General features: G+C 43.1%; 1 protein-coding gene across 2 annotated transcripts; it reads right to left on the bottom strand.

Moving 5' to 3' along the window:
• Positions 1–298: 298 nt before the first annotated feature.
• On the bottom strand, positions 299–4,309 carry LOC118903907 (cornifin-like). Of its 2 annotated transcripts, XM_036869450.1 has the most exons (3): positions 4,194–4,309; positions 3,879–3,995; positions 299–934 (listed from the first exon to the last, which is right to left on the bottom strand). In XM_036869450.1, the coding sequence occupies exon 3, from the start codon at positions 913–915 to the stop codon at positions 478–480; it is 438 nt and encodes a 145-aa protein (XP_036725345.1). In that variant the 5' UTR covers positions 916–934; positions 3,879–3,995; positions 4,194–4,309; the 3' UTR covers positions 299–477. The 2 variants fall into 2 exon arrangements, with proteins under 2 accessions (XP_036725345.1, XP_036725335.1); XM_036869440.1 differs by lacking the exons at positions 3,879–3,995; positions 4,194–4,309 and adding an exon at positions 2,031–2,167.
• Between the last annotated feature and the right edge of the window lie 11,747 nt (positions 4,310–16,056).

The raw sequence follows: 16,056 nt of genomic DNA, 5'->3' as shown, positions 1-16,056 counted from the left end.
ATCATACACACACACACACACACATACACACACACGTTCCTAGTGCTGAGATCAGGCACTTTCTGATTGCAGCCCTCACAACCAGCCCTCACCGTGTGCCGTTCCTGCTTCAGGTGAAAGAAACTTGAAGAAAGCTGAGTAGGCCAATGACACACATAGTCAGCTATGGAGTTAAAAGTGATTTAATGGGGGCAGAGCAGGAAAGATTCACTTGATTCCCCTGACCCCAATATCCCTCTTCAGATGAGCCCTGAGCAGCCAGAAGACTAGCTCAGCCAATGAGCCTTTCAGCCTTATTCAAAGGCTCAGGAGCCCTCCAGACTGAGTGTGAGGAAAACTTTTTTAGAGGGTGCAAAGAGGGAGGGGTTATGACTCAGGGTGACAGCACGTTAATTGCAAATGGGATGCAGAAGTAGAATGGGAGAGGAGATTCAGCATCTGGTGGTTGGCTCCTCAAAGGCTTGGCTGTGGACCACATTACTTCTGCTTGGTCTTCTGCTGAGCCGTCCCTGGGATAACTGGTGAAGGACATGGCTCTGGAACTTTGGGGTGGCCGGGCTCTGGAACTTTGGGGTGGCCGGGCTCTGGAACTTTGGGGTGGCCGGGCTCTGGAACTTTGGGGTGGCCGGGCTCTGGAACTTTGGGGTGGCCAGGCTCTGGAACTTTGGGGTGGCTGGGCTCTGGAACTTTGGGGTGGCCGGGCTCTGGAACTTTGGGGTGGCCGGGCTCTGGAACCTTGGGTTGGCATGGCTCAGGAACCTTGGGGTGACAGGGCTCTGGCACTTTGGTGTGGCATGTCTCCTTGGTTTCAGGGACACATGGTTCCTGGGGTGGAGGCTGGCAGGGCTGTTTCACCTGCTGCTTCTGAGGCTCGTGGGGTGGGATGCAGGGCTGCTTCTGCTGGTAGGAACTCATGCTTCAAAGTAGGCTGGACCTAGAGACAGAAAAGCTGACTCAATGATTTGATTAAACAGAGAAGAAACCAAGTTAAATACCAAATAGATTTCATTTCAGTTCCCTTTAGATGAGAGAGCCTCTCCTCCCCCCTAGCTATACATGAGAGTTAAAATATGCTTTGAAATTTCAGGGTCATTTCAAGAGGAGGAGCTTAAAGACAATTCATTCTGTTCCGTTTCAGTGGGATTCATTGGCTCATTCCTTGGCTCTGTTTCTTCCCAGACATGTCGTATCCCTCACTGACATGTACCCAAGATCACATATTAAGTCTTTTGAAAAGTGATAATGTAGAAACAACCACAGCATACACACCCCTAGTACCACACAGAGCACCTTGCGACTTATAGGATGACTCTACGTGAATCTGAGCTCCTATGACTTCACTCTGGCCTTTGCGTTCACCGTCCTCTCTGTAATGCTTCCCTTCCTATCTCTGTCTAAATACTCCTCCATCATAGCTCACTCATGTGCCATCACTGAGAGCTCTTCTTGAGCAGAGCTCCCCCAAACTGTCACCACCCTTACCTGCACCCCCCTACACCTGTCTTACCTACTTTGCATTTCATCTATGTGTGTGTACATACGTTATCTTCCCTGCTAGGTTGTAAGTTTGTTGAGTAAGTTCTGTGACCATCTGATTCCTCCACAGTGCCTAGCATCATGCCTTAAATATAATAAATGCTGAGTAGAGGTCCATCTTATGAATTAAAATTTTTATAATGAGTTATCATAAACAGAGAGAATAATGGTGTTGCTGAGTGTTTCCTGAGTCTGAGTTCTAGTTGTAACACTGTTACTAATTTACTATGGGAACTTGCACAGATCTGTCCCCTTCCCTGACTCCTAGTTCCACAGCTGTCCACTGAGGTGGCTGGCTTCACCAGCTCTAAGGTCCCTTCAAGCCCAAACTGTATTTCATTTAAAATAAAGATGTCCCAATATTCTCTCTCTCCAATTAATACCCTGTTTCAGGGTATTATTAATTATTAATGGCCCTTACTCATCTTTGCCTTTGTCCATTTTCCAACAGTGAAAAAATAAAAATTTCAAATGAATTCCAATCAGAGACTCACCTGGTACACAGAGAAGAATCGGTTGTCTGGTTGCTACTGTCTGATGTGAAGTCAACAACCAGCAGGCTTTTTATACAATGAATGAGCTCTGCCTCAAGGAAATACAATCACCCAGGGCCCCTCTGTTTTCATTCCTTATCTGTCAAACATAATTCACCCTATTCCTCTCAATTACCAGTTGGCTCAGCTTTTGTGACGAAAACCACCCACTTGGCTGTCTGACAATGATGTCGCTTGGGCCTGATTCCCACTGCCACCCTCTCCCTTAGACCCAAATATAGGGCTTGTGTTGGGGGATGGGTGAGCCATAGGGTTCCTGGAGGGTTTAATGAGTTAACTCTGGAGGGAGAGCTGAGTCCTTTTGTGGTCTTGCCACTTTCCTGCTCTCTTTTTCCTTGAGATGGTTGTTCCTCAAGTTCTGTGGGATGAATACATTTGAGCACATGAATAAGTGGGAAGGGAAGGGGAGCAGAGGAGCTGAGGTGGGCACGAGTTGTCTGCCTTATAAAGGCAGGTGCTAGAGATCATGGAATTGACTGATTATAGACTCCTTGTCTGGAATATCCTAGACCCTTATATCAATTCCTGCCATCTTTCTCCTAATTCCACTGAACTACACACATTTGGTATTACTTAATTATCACTCCCCCACCAACACCACGCCTCTCTGACTGGTTGCTAATCTGAGTAAACCTGCTTTGCTTTCACCAACCACACCCTCACCCCTCTCCTTCTTTAGAGATTTTCAAGAGCTAATTCCTCTTCTGGGATAAACTTTTCCCTCCACTCCACCCAGCCTTCTGGTCATGGCCCTTCCCTCTTTCCTAACCCAACCCTCTCTTCTCACCCTCACCTGAAAACCTGGAAGGCTTTTCTAACCACCTTCACCCCAAGCCCATCCAAGGAGCCCTCAGGGATGAATCCTCCCCCACCTCTTGCCCACTTCCAACTCCAGACCCAACACCTGAGGATCTTGCTGGCTGCAATGTTTTTCTCCTCTCTCTCGCTCTGTATATTTTGGGAGCTTTCTGAGCATCAGAGCTGTGTCTGCTCAAAACAGTGGTGTTCCCATGGTAATATTTGTATCCTCATTCATTCAACAAACATTAATCAAGTCCTTAATATACACCAGTCATATCTCATTCTAGGAGCTATCCCAGTACGAAGACCCCTTCCCCTCAGCAGAGTAGGAACTCCCTAGGGCAAGGTACACAGCCTAGTTCACAGTCACTAGTTTGATGGATCTCAGAGACCCTCACTCAGTCCACACTCCTCAAGTGATAACTGAGTTTGAGGACACGAGATGTGAAATAACTCACCCAAGATCAAACAATAGACCCCATGAGAAAAGGATTTCTAGACAGAAATCCTATGTTCACCTTTTCCCTAACCCACCCTTGCTCCTAATGCCTACAGAGGAAATTAAGTCCAGGAAGGAAAATGATTAAAGGTGGAAAGGGGCAGCTCAGCCTTCCTGGCTTGGAGCTCGGCCCACTCACAGGCCTGGGAAAGCATTGTGTGAGTGGCAATGTGAGGTCAGAAAGAGCCCTGCCTTTTGGGTAAGCCCTTAATATTTGCTAAGATGAATCCCCTTAGGTAAGAATAAAGCTGCTTAATGTTTGAGGTGGCTCTGGGGATAAATAGAAGGTATTTCCAGCACTGCTGAAAATAGGAGGGGACATGAGTTAACATACATGGAAGTAAAGGACTCATTTAGTTTATCATCACTCAGTGGGCAAGGGTCTGAGAGAGGAAGGGAAAGGCTGAAATGCTAAAATGCTTGTTTTGAACCAGATTGCTTTCACTCTGGAGGAAGTCCAGGGTGACATAGTGACAGAGCCTTGGTACCTTGAGCAGTAATAGCATTCAGGATGGCAGAAGGTGAGTAGCCTCTGAGCACCTTCCCAGGTACACATTCCCTCCATGATGGTTGGATCCTGAAGAGTCTCCTTGCCATGGACTTTTCTGGGGATGTAAGAATAGGGATCACCTGAGTCCTTACACTGACATTTTCCTCTGATCAACAACATGAAACTGAAGTCACTGCTTCAGAGTTGTCCTCAAAACACAATATGTTACTAGGTGTGGCTTTGGAAAATCCTGATCACCCTTAAAACCCAGGTGTGTGGATAGTTCCTCCTTCCCCTGCCCCCAGACACATACCTAAATATTTATAGAGCAACTGCTGGTTCCACAGGTGGTCACCTCTTGTGACCCTGAGTCCTGGATGAGCCTCCCACTGTGTCCCTATAGCCATTGGTCCACATCCATCCTTACATGGCACCTGGTATGTAGTAGCTGCTCAGTGCTTGGCAATTGTAGAATAACTGACTGACTGACTGAATGAATGAATGGGTGAATGAATGGCATTATTTGATTTCTGAGAAGTCTTTCTCTTTTGGGAGGAGTTTAGAGGAAGAGTAAGGGCTCAGCAAAGGACAGACAGCTTCTGCTGCTTTCTCCACCCAACGTTCATTGTCAGTCAATTTAATGACTCGCCTCCCTCTGGGCTACTACTAACACCATGACCACAGCTGAGCTCCAAGCCTCTTGCCTCAGTTTGGCTCCCCTCTGGGCTGGGACCAGGTCCCTCTCTTCACCCAAACTCCCTCTCAAAAGCCCCTGACAGAGGCAGCTCTGGGCAGAACCTGCTGCTGCATCTGGTAGGATTCTCAGCCTCAAGGAACCTGCTTCCTCCTCTCTGTCCTGTGGTGTCACCCAGCTTGTCTCAGGCCCTGTAGGATCTGAACTTAGCTCTGAAGCTGAGGTACTCTGTGCCCTCCCTGGGCCTTGGCCCTGGATGCAAAGGAATTTCCCTGTCACACAGTACCTCGCCCTGGCCAGACTCTCCTGCCTGCCTCTACTTGTGCTTCCTGTACCCCACCCCACACTGTTCTGGATCCCAATTCTGGAATTTTCCTTTGACCCCTGACATCATTCTCCCCGTTTGTTCATCTGAACCTCACCCAATGGGTGGTGTTAAGTATGCTCTCCTTTTCAGAGAAACTCTGTTTCTTCACCATCAGGGTTCGGTTAGCAGGTGAATCTGGCCCCACAAACTCCTCACATAAAGAAAGGGGAAACTGGGTGGCTTCTGATGGTAAGTACGTCTCCCAGAATTTCTCAACCTTTCACAGAATCCCCTTTTGTTAAAACACAGGAGGCTGCTGCTCTTCCCCAGTCAAAACCTGGCTCCCCTCTGGACCAGCTGGGGGATCTTCCCTCCACTAGCTCTGAGTGTGCCTGAGGTTCATCACTCATGTACAGAGCAGGGAAGAGGGAGCCCTGAGCCTATGAACACAGTGGTCATGCCCTTCCTTTTCTGACTTAGGACACTCCCTCCTCCTTTACTTCTCCAAGTCCCAGAGCATGCAGAGACTGCCACACTGAATGCAAAAGCCAGTCATTTTACCATAGGAACCCATATTTAATATATGGTAACATCTGGAAACAAGTGAGAGTTTTACCGTCACCCTCCCCCCTGACCACTGTGAGGAGCTCAGGAGACCAGAATGTTGGCTGCACATTTCACGCTAGGATGGTTAAAGGAAAACAAAGTCTCTATAACACACATTGTCCCCCATCTGAAAAAGAGGAGGAGAAAAAGAAGAAACACCAGATCCCAGGTGTTTAGAAGCCTCCTGAACACTTTGACACAGCAGGCAGGAGAAGCGATATTTGCCAGCATGGATGCTGAGGTGGAGAGAGCACTGAAGTCTTAGCTCTGGAGAGCATCTACCCAACCCTGTCCTCGGGGGCAAGAGACAAAAGGGGTAGAGAAGGAACTCAGTCCAGGCTTCACAGCTTCTTTTTTTTTTTTAATTGGAGTGAAATTGATTTAAAATGTTCTGTTAGAGGAGCTTCAAGATGGCCGAAGAGCAAGACGTGGAGATCACCTTCCTCCCCACAAATACATCAGAAATACATCTATATGTGGAACAGCTCCTATAGAACACCTACTGAACGTTGGCAGAAGACCTCAGACCTCCCAAAAGGCAAGAAACTCCCCACGTACCTGGGTAGGGTAAAAGAAAAAACGAAATAACAGAGACAAAAGAATAGGAATGAGACCTGCACCACTGGGAGGGAGCTGTGAAGGAGGAAAGGTTTCCATACACTAGGAAGTGCCTTCACGGGTGGAGACTGCGGATGGCAGAGGGGGGAAGCTTCGGAACCACAGAGCAGAGCGCAGAAACAGGGGTGCAGAGGGCAAAGCAGAGAGATTCCCACACAGAAGATCAGTGCCGACCAGCACTCACCAGCCCGAGAGGCTTGTCTGCTCACCCGCTGGGGCAGGTGGGGGCTGGGAGCTGAGGCTCAGGCTTCAGTCGGATCCCAGGGAGAGGACTGGGGTTGGCTGCGTGAACACAGCCTGAAAGGGTTAGTGCACCACAGCTAGCCGGGAGGGAGTCCAGGAAAATGTCTGGAGCTGCGGAAGAGAGAAGAGACTTTTCCTTCCCTCTTTGTTTCTTGGTGCGCGAGGCGAGGGGATTAAGAGTGCCACTTAAAGGAGCTCCACAGACGGACGCGAGCCACGGCTGTCAGTGCGGACCCCAGAGATGGGCATGGGACGCTAAGGCTGCTGCTGCAGCCACCAAGAAGCCTGTGTGCAAGCACAGGTCACTCTCCACACCTCCCCTCCCAGGAGTCTGTGCAGCGTGCCACAAGCAGGGTGCCGTGATCCAGGGAAAACTTCCCCGGAAGAATGCACGGCGCACCTCAGGCTGGTGCAACATCATGATGGCCTCTGCCGCCGCAACGTCAGGGCAGCCTCTGCCACTGCAGTCTCGCCCCGCATCCGTATTCCTCCCTCCCCCTGGCCTGAGTGAGCCAGAGCCCCCGAATCAGCTGCTCCTTTAACTCCATCCTGTCTGAGAGAAGAACAGACGTCCTCAGGTGACCTACACGCAGAGGCGGGTCCAAATCCAAAGTTGATCCCCGGGAGCTGTGGGAACAAAGAAGAAAAAGGGAAATTTCTCCCAGCAGCCTCAGGAGCAGCAGATTAAATCTCCACAATCAACTTGATGTACCCTGCATCTGTGGAATACCTGAATAGACAACGAATCATCCCAAATTGGGGAGGTGGACTTTGGGAGCGAAGATATATATTTTTTCTTTTTCTCTTTTTGTGAGTGTGTATGTGTATGCTTCTGTGTGTGATTTTGTCAGTGTAGTTTTGCTTTTACCATTTGTCCTAGAGTTCTATCTGTCCGTTTTTTTTGTTTTTCTTTTACTTTAAAAAAATTTTTCTTAATAATTTTTATTTTAATAACTTTTATTTTATTTTATTTTATTTTAGTTATCTTCTTTCTTTCTATTTTTTATCACTCTTACTCTGAGCTGTGTGGATGAAAGGCGTCCAGCCAGGCATCAGGGCTGTGCCTCTGAGGTGGGAGAACCAACTTCAGGACACTGGTCCAAAAGAGACCTCCCAGCTCCACATAATATCAAACGGCAAAAATCCTCCAGAGATCTCCATCTCACGCCAAGACCCAGCTTCACTCAAAGACCAGCAAGCTACAGTGCTGGACACCCTATGCCAAACAACTAGCAAGAAAGTAACACAAACCCATCCATTAGCAGAGAGGCTGCCTAAAATCATAAGGCCACAGACACCCCAAAACACACCACCAGACGTGGTCCTGCCCACCAGAAAGACAAGATCCAGCCTCATCCACCAGAACAGAGGCATTAGTCCCCTACACCAGGAAGCCTACACAACCCACTAGACCAACCTTAGCCACTGGGGACAGACACCAAAAACAACAGGAACGACGAACCTGCAGCCTGCGAAAAGGAGACCCCAAACACAGTAAGTTAAGCAAAATGAGAAGACAGAAAAACACACAGCAGATGAAGGAGCAAGGTAAAAACCCAACAGACCTAACAAATGAAGAGGAAATAGGCAGTCTACCTGAAAAAGAATTCAGAATAATGATAGTAAAGATGATCCAAAATCTTGGAAATAGAATGGAAAAAATAAAAGAAACGTTTAACAAGGACCTAGAAGAACTAAAGAGCAAACAAACAGAGATGAACAGCACAATAAATGAAATTAAAAATTCTCTAGAAGGGATCAAGAGCAAAATAACTGAGGCAGAAGAACGGATAAGTGACATGGAAGATAAAATAGTGGAAATAACTACTGCAGAGCAGAATAAAGAAAAAAGAATGAAAAGAACTGAGGAAAGTCTCAGAGACCTCCAGGACAACATTAAATGCACCAACATTCAAATTATAGGGGTCCAAGAAGAAGAAGAGAAAACGAAAGGGACTGAGAAAATATTTGAAGAGATTATAGTTGAAAACTTCCCTAAGATGGGAAAGGAAATAGTTAATCAAGTCCAGGAAGCACAGAGGGTCTATACAGGATAAATCCAAGGAGAAACACACCAAAACACATATTAATCAAACTAGCAAAAATTAAATACAAAGAAAAAATATTAAAAGCAGCAAGGGAAAAACAACAAATAACACACAAGGGAATCCCCTTAAGGTTAACAGCTAATCTTTCAGCAGAAACTCTTCAAGCCAAAAGGGAGTGGCAGGACATATTTAAAGTGATGAAGAAGAACCTACAACCAAGATTACTCTACCCAGCAAGGATCTTATTCAGATTTGATGGAGAAATTAAAAGCTTTAAAGACAAGCAAAAGCTAAGAGAATTCAGCACCACCAAAGAAGCTTCACAACAAATGCTAAAGGAACTTTTCTAGGCAGGAAACACAACAGAAGGAAAAGACCTACAATAACAAACCCAAAACGATTAAGAAAATGGGAAAAGGAACATACATATCGATAATTACCATAATGTAAATGGATTAAGTATTCCAACCAAAAGACATAGACTTGCTGAATGGATACAAAGACAAGACCCGTATATATGCTGTCTACAAGAGAACCACTTCAGACCTAGGGACACATACAGACTGAAAGTGAGGGGATGGAAAAAGATATTCCATGCAAATGGAAATCAAGAGAAAACTGGAGTAGCAATTCTCACAGCAGACACTATAGACTTTAAAATAAAGACTATTAAAAGAGACAAAGAAGAACACTACATAATGATCAAGGGATCAATCGAAGAAGAAGATATAACAATTGTAAATATTTATACACCCAACATAGGAGCACCTCAATACATAAGGCAAATACTAACAGCCATAAAAGGGGAAATCGACAAACACAATCATAGTAGGGAACTTTAACACCCCACTTTCACCAATGAACAGATCATCCAAAATGAAAATAAATAAGGAAACACAAGCTTTAAATGATACATTAAACAAGATGGACTTAATTGATATTTATAGGACTTTCCATCTAAAAACAATAGAATACACATTCTTCTCAAGTGCTCATGGAATATTTTCCAGGATAGATCATACCTTGGGTCAAAAACCAAGCCTTGGTAAATTTAAGAAAATTGAAATTGTATCAAGTATCTTTTCCGACCACAACGTTATGAGACTAGATATCAATTACAGGAAGAAAATCTGTGAAAAATACAAGGACATGGAGGCTAAGCAATACACTACTTAATAACCAGGAGATCACTGAAGAAATCAAAGAGGAAATCAAAAAATACCTAGAAACAGATGACAATGAAAACACAATGAACCAAAACCTATGGGATGCAGCAAAAGCAGTTCTAAGAGGGAAGTTGATAGCAATAAAATCCTACGTTAAGAAACAAGAAACATCTCAAATAAACAACCTAACCTTACACCTAAAGCAATTAGAGAAAGAGGAACAAAAAACCCCCAAAGTTTGCAGAAGGAAAGAAATCATAAAGATCAGATCAGAAATAAATGAAAAAGAAATGAAGGAAATGATAGCAAAGATCAATAAAACTAAAAGCTGGTTCCTTGAGAAGATAAACAAAATTGATAAACCATTAGCCAGACTCATCAAGAAAAAAAGGGAGAAGACTCAAATCAATAGAATTAGAAATGAAAAAGGAGAAGTAACAACTGACACTGCAGAAATACAAAGGATCATGAGACATTACTACAAGCAACTATACGCCAATAAAATGGACAACGTGGAAGAAATGGACACAGTCTTAGAAATGCACACCTTCCGAGACTGAACCAGGAAGAAATAGAAAATATGAACAGACCAATCACAAGCACTGAAATTGAAACTGTGATTTAAAATCTTCCAACAATCAAAAGCCCAGGACCAGATGGATTCACAGGCGAATGCTATCAAACATTTAGAGAAGAGCTAACACCTATCCTTCTCAAACTCTTCCAAAATATAGCAGAGGGAGGAACACTCCCAAACTCATTCTACAAGGCCACCATCACCCTGATATCAAAACCAGACAGAGATGTCACAAAGAAAGAAAACTACAGGCCAATATCACTGAAGAACATAGATGCAAATATCCTCAACAAAATACTAGCAAACAGAATCCAACAGCACATTAAAAGGATCATACACCATGATCAAGTGGGGTTTATCCCAGGAATGCAAGGATTCTTCAATATACACAAATCAATCAATGTGATACACCATATAGGCAAATTGAAGGAGAAAAACCATATGATCATCTCAATCGATGCAGACAAAGCTTTTGACAAAATTCAACACCGATTTATGTTAAAAACACTGCAGAAAGTAGGCATTGAGGGAACTTTCCTCAACATAATAATGGCCATATATGACAAACCCACAGCCAACATCGTCCTCAATGGTGAAAAACTGAAACCATCTCCACCAAGATGAGGAGCAAGACAAAGTTGCTCACTCTCACCACTATTATTCAACATAGTTTTGGAAGTGTTAGCCACAGCAATCAGAGAAGAAAAAGAAATAAAAGGAATCCAAATCAGAAAACAAGAGGTAAAGTTGTCACTGTTTGCAGATGACATGATACTACACATAGAGTATCCTTAAAATGCTACCAGATAACTACTAGAGCTAATCAATGAATTTGGTAAAGTAGCAGGACACAAAATTAATGCACAGAAATCTCTAGCATTCCTCTACACTAATGATGAAAAGTCTGAAAGTGAAATTAAAAAACACTCCCATTTTCCATTGCAACAAAAAGAATAAAATATCTAGGAATAAACCTACCTAAGGAGACAAAAGACCTGTATGCAGAAAATTATAAGACACTGATGAAAGAAATTAAAGATGATACAAATAGATGGAGAGATATACCATGTTCTTGTATTGGAAGAATCAACAGTGTGAAAATGACTCTACTACCAAAAGCAATCTACAGATTCAATGCAATCCCTATCAAACTACCACTGGCATTTTTCACAGAGCTAAAACAAAAAATTTCACAATTTGTATGGAAACTCAAAAGACCCTGAATAGCCAAAGCAATCCTGGAAAAGAAAAATGGGGCTGGAGGAATCAGGCTCCCTGACTTCAGACTATACTACAAAGCTACATTAATCAAGACAGCATGGTACTGGCACAAAAACAGAAATATAGATCAATGGAACAGGATAGAAAGCCCAGAGATAAACCCACACACATATGGTCATCTTATCTTTGATAAAGGAGGCAAGCATATACAGTGGAGAAAAGACAGCCTCTTCAATAAGTGGTGCTGGGAAACTGGACAGGAACATGTAAAAGTAGGAAATTAGAACAATCCTTAACACCATAAACAAAAATAAGCTCAAAATGGATTAAAGACCTAAATGTAAGGCTAGACACCATCAAACTCTTAGAGGAAAACTTAGGCAGAACACTCTATGACATAAATCACAGCAAGATCCTTTTTGACCCACCTCCTAGAGAAATTGACATAATAACAAAAATAAACAAATGGAACCTAATGAAACTTAAAAGCTTTTGCACAGCAAAGGAAACCATAACCAAGACCAAAAGACAACCCTCAGAATGGGAGAAAATATTTGCAAATGAAGCAACTGACAAAGAATTAATTTCCAAAATATACAAGCAGCTCATGCAGCTCAATAACAAAAAAACAAACAACCCAATCCAAAAATGGGCAGAAGACCTAAATAGACATTTCTCCAAAGAAGATATACAGATTGCCAACAGACCCATGAAAGAATGCTCAACATCATTAATCATTAGAGAAATGCAAATCAAAACTACAATGAGATGTCATCTCACACTGGTCAGAATGGCCATCATGAAAAAATCTACAAACAATAAATGCTGCATAGGGTGTGGAGAAAAGCGAACCCTCTGACACTGTTGGTGGGAATGTAAATTAATATAGCCACTGTGGAGAACAGTATGGAGGTTCCTTAAAAAACTAAAAATAGAACTACCATACGACCCAGCAATATCACTACTGGGCATATACCCTGAGAAAATCATAATTCAAAAAGTGTCATGTACCACAATATTCATTGCAGCTCTATTTACAATAGCCAGGACGTGGAAGCAACCTAAGTGTCCATCAACAGATGAATGGATAAAGAAGATGTGGCACATATATACAATGGAATATTACTCAGCCATAAAAAGAAACGAAATTGAGTTATTTGTAGTGAGGTGGATGGACCTAGAGTCTGTCATACAGAGTGAAGTAAGTCAGAAAGAGAAAAACAAATACCGTATGCTAACACATATATATGGAATCTAAGAAAAAAAAAAGGTCATGAAGAACCTAGGGGTAAGACGGGAATAAAGACACAAACCTACTGGAGAATGGACTTGAGGATATGGGGCGGGGGAAGGGTAAGATGTGACAAAGTGAGAGAATGGCATGGACATATATACACTACCAAACGTAAAACAGATAGCTAGTGGGAAGCAGCCTCATAGCACAGGGAGATCAACTCGGTGCTTGTGAGCACCTAGAGGGGGTGGATAAGGAGGGTGGGAGGAAGGGAGATGCCAGAGGGAAGAGATATGGGAACATATGTATATGTATAACTGATTCACTTTGTTATAAAGCAGAAACTAACACACCACTGTAAAGTAATTATACTCCAATAAAGATGTTAAAAAATAAAGTAAAAAATAAAATGTGTTAGTTTCAGGTGTAGAGCAAAGTGAATCAGTTTTACATATACATATATCCACTCTTTTTTAAGATTCTATTCCTATATACATCATTACAGAGTATTGAGTGAGTTCCCTATGTTTTACAGTATGTCCTTATTAGTTATCTATTTTATATATTGTAGTGTGCATATGTCAATCCTAATCTCCCAATTCATCCCTCCCCTGCTTTCTCCCCGGTAGCTATAAGTTTGTTTTCTACATTTGTTACTCTATTTCTGTTTTGTAAATAAGTTCATTTGTACCATTTTTTTAAATTTCACATATAAGTGATATCATATGACATTTGTCATTCTCTCTGACTTACTTCACTCAGTATGACAAGCTCTATGTCCATCCATGTTGCTGCAAATGGCATTGTTTCATTTTTCAATGGCTGAGTAATAGTCCATTGTATATATGCACCACATCTTCTTTATCCACTCCTCTGTCTATGGACATTAAGTTGCTTCCATGTCTTGGCTATTGTGAATAATATTTCACAGCTTCTTTAGCAGAAGAATCAGACAGAAACTTATCTTCCTAGGTATTGAGTCCCTCACCCTCCCTCTTTTCTCTTCCCAGTCCCTGAAGGGATGGATAAAAATTTAAATCTGCCTTCTCTTGCTTGAGACAGGTAGAAAAGAAAGGACCTAGGCTTAGTGTCTGGCCCAATTGTTTCAAAGCCTTGTTATGCCCTTGTTAGCTGGATGACCTTGAGCAAGTTACCTTGAGAACTTTAAATTGTACTTCACAAGATTGTTGTAACGATTAAATGAAATGACCCTTCAAATGCTATTAGGGTGGGCTTCCCTGGTTGCGCAGTGGTTAAGAATCTGCCTGCCAATGCAGGGCACATGGTTCTAGCCCTGGTCTGGGAAGATCTCACATGCTGCAGAGCAACTAAGCCCTTGTGCCACAACTGCTGAGTCTGCGCTCTAGAGCCCATTAGCCACAACTCCTGAAGCCCACACACCTAGAGCCCATGCTCCACAACAAGAGAAGCCACCGCAATGAGAAGCCTGCACACTGCAACGAAGAGCAGCCCCCGCTCTCTGCAACTAGAGAAAGCCCATGCGCAGCAACGAAGACCCAACACAGACAAAATAAATTAATAAATTAATTTTAAAAATGCTATTAGGGTGAATGGGCTAAAAATGTTGTATATAATCATTCTTGCTAGTTTGTCTCATTCTTTCCTTTCACTTCAAACCTGATGAATCTTCTTCCTATTGTCTGTGTGTTTTCCCTTTTTCTTCTCTAAGTGTGTGTGTGTGTGTGTGTGTGTGTGTGTGTGTGTTCTGAAGGGCAGCGTGCCCTTCTTGAGTGGGACCGCATGCTTGGGCTTTGTGATTCCTTTATCTCCCCTCAGTTTTTCCACTACACTTTCAGATGTACATGTTAGTCAGATTATATATATCTCTAGTTATTGGACAGTGGCAATGACTGCACAGTCCAGGATTTATATGAGTTGGAGTGTGTATGGGGGTGTGTTAAAGTTGCTGGTGATCATGCAATGACCTTGCCATGCCCTAGGTAAGGAAACTGAGGCAGAAAAATGTTAAGTAACTCTCCCAAGAGGTCATAAAGGTAAGATGTGCCAGGATACAGTCCCTTAACAACTTTGCCATATTGCTTCTCAATATTAGCAGGATGTTCTATGTGCTGGAGAGCTACTCTTAGAAGGAGGAGAGGGAGGAGGAGAAGGAAAAGGAGGAGGAGAGGGAAGAGAAGGAGTCTTGGCTGGGTCCTGACATTCTCACCCAGCTGAACTGAGCAATTGCCTATCTGTTGTCTTTTCAAGATAGAGTTCCTCTGGGTATGGATGATCAAAGATGCATATAGATATATTGTTTTGTATTTAGGGTATTGAGTTTTGAAATGGAATCTAGGATGGTTCAGACTTACGTCCTAGATAAATGCTCCCCCACTGATCACTCATTGCCCCTTGGGCTGTTGAAGGGGCAGAGTGATAACCACATGACTAAACATCTTTGGACAGAGAATCCAAAACCCCGTTGGAAGTGATTGCTGTTTGTAGCTGTTTGTTCCCTCTTGTTTGTTCAGCTGTGCCTGCCTCATCACTGATCCACCTCATAAAGCAAGCACCTCTAGAGTGCAGAGTGGTCTCTATAGGTCACAGGTTTGGCAACATAAAGTCCTGGGTTCAAATTCTAGCTCTGCTTCTTACTAGCTGTGTGTGTGTGAGATTGGGAAAGTTTCTTAATAATAATAGCTCCTATTTGATTGGCACCTAGACAGTGTTTGACTATGTTCTAGGAACTTGACACTAATCCCCACAGTATCACCGCTAGGAGCAGGTCATGAAACTCATTCTACAGATGTGAAAGCTGAAGCACAGAGTATGTCACCTGCCCAAGTTTATGTGGCAAATAGGTGTCAGAGCCAAGATGCAAGCCCAGCATTGTGACTCTGAGTTCTTAATGAATCTGTTTGTCTTACCTATAAATTAGGGATGACAAGATTTGCTTGCAAAGCTGTTTTTAAATGAGATTATGTATGTAAAGCAGCTACTGTAGTGAGCAGAGCATAGTAGATGGACTCTGGATATCAAGGGCATTGCTTCTCTTGAGGGTCTGAAGTACATCTGGTATTAGAAACTCATCTCCAGTGACTCAGAACATTCCATAATTTTCTTGGTTTGTGAAGTAGTCAGCCATTTATTTAACACATATTTGCTGAATGACAACCACATGTCAAGCATGAAGTCCCAGCTGATATAAAGTCTGATAGAGAAATGGGCAGCATTCTGTGAGCTTCTGGGACTCAATACCCAGTGAGGAATGTTCCCTCAACTGACCTAAGCATAAGAATCACTTGGGATGCTTGTTAAAAATACAGCAATAACCTCTTCGTCCTAATGTAATAGAAGTAGCTAGGGGAGGCCTGGGGATCTGTATTTCTAAAGTGTCATCAGGAATTTTTTTGATCAGATAAGTTGGGAAACACTAGATTCTAAACGCAATGTCTTTTCTTCCTTGATTGCAATTGACATTATCTGTATCTTTAAAAAATA

This window comes from Balaenoptera musculus, chromosome 1 (assembly GCF_009873245.2).
Source record: "Balaenoptera musculus isolate JJ_BM4_2016_0621 chromosome 1, mBalMus1.pri.v3, whole genome shotgun sequence".
Classification (NCBI taxonomy): Eukaryota; Metazoa; Chordata; class Mammalia; order Artiodactyla; family Balaenopteridae; genus Balaenoptera; species Balaenoptera musculus.
The sequence above is the reverse complement of the archived record's forward strand: the minus strand, read 5'-3'. Positions and strand labels throughout refer to the sequence as shown.

Coding starts and splice junctions, on each gene's coding strand:
- LOC118903907 (XM_036869450.1), bottom strand. CDS start 915: ATGAGTTCCTACCAGCAGAAGCAGCCCTGCATCCCACCCCACGAGCCT.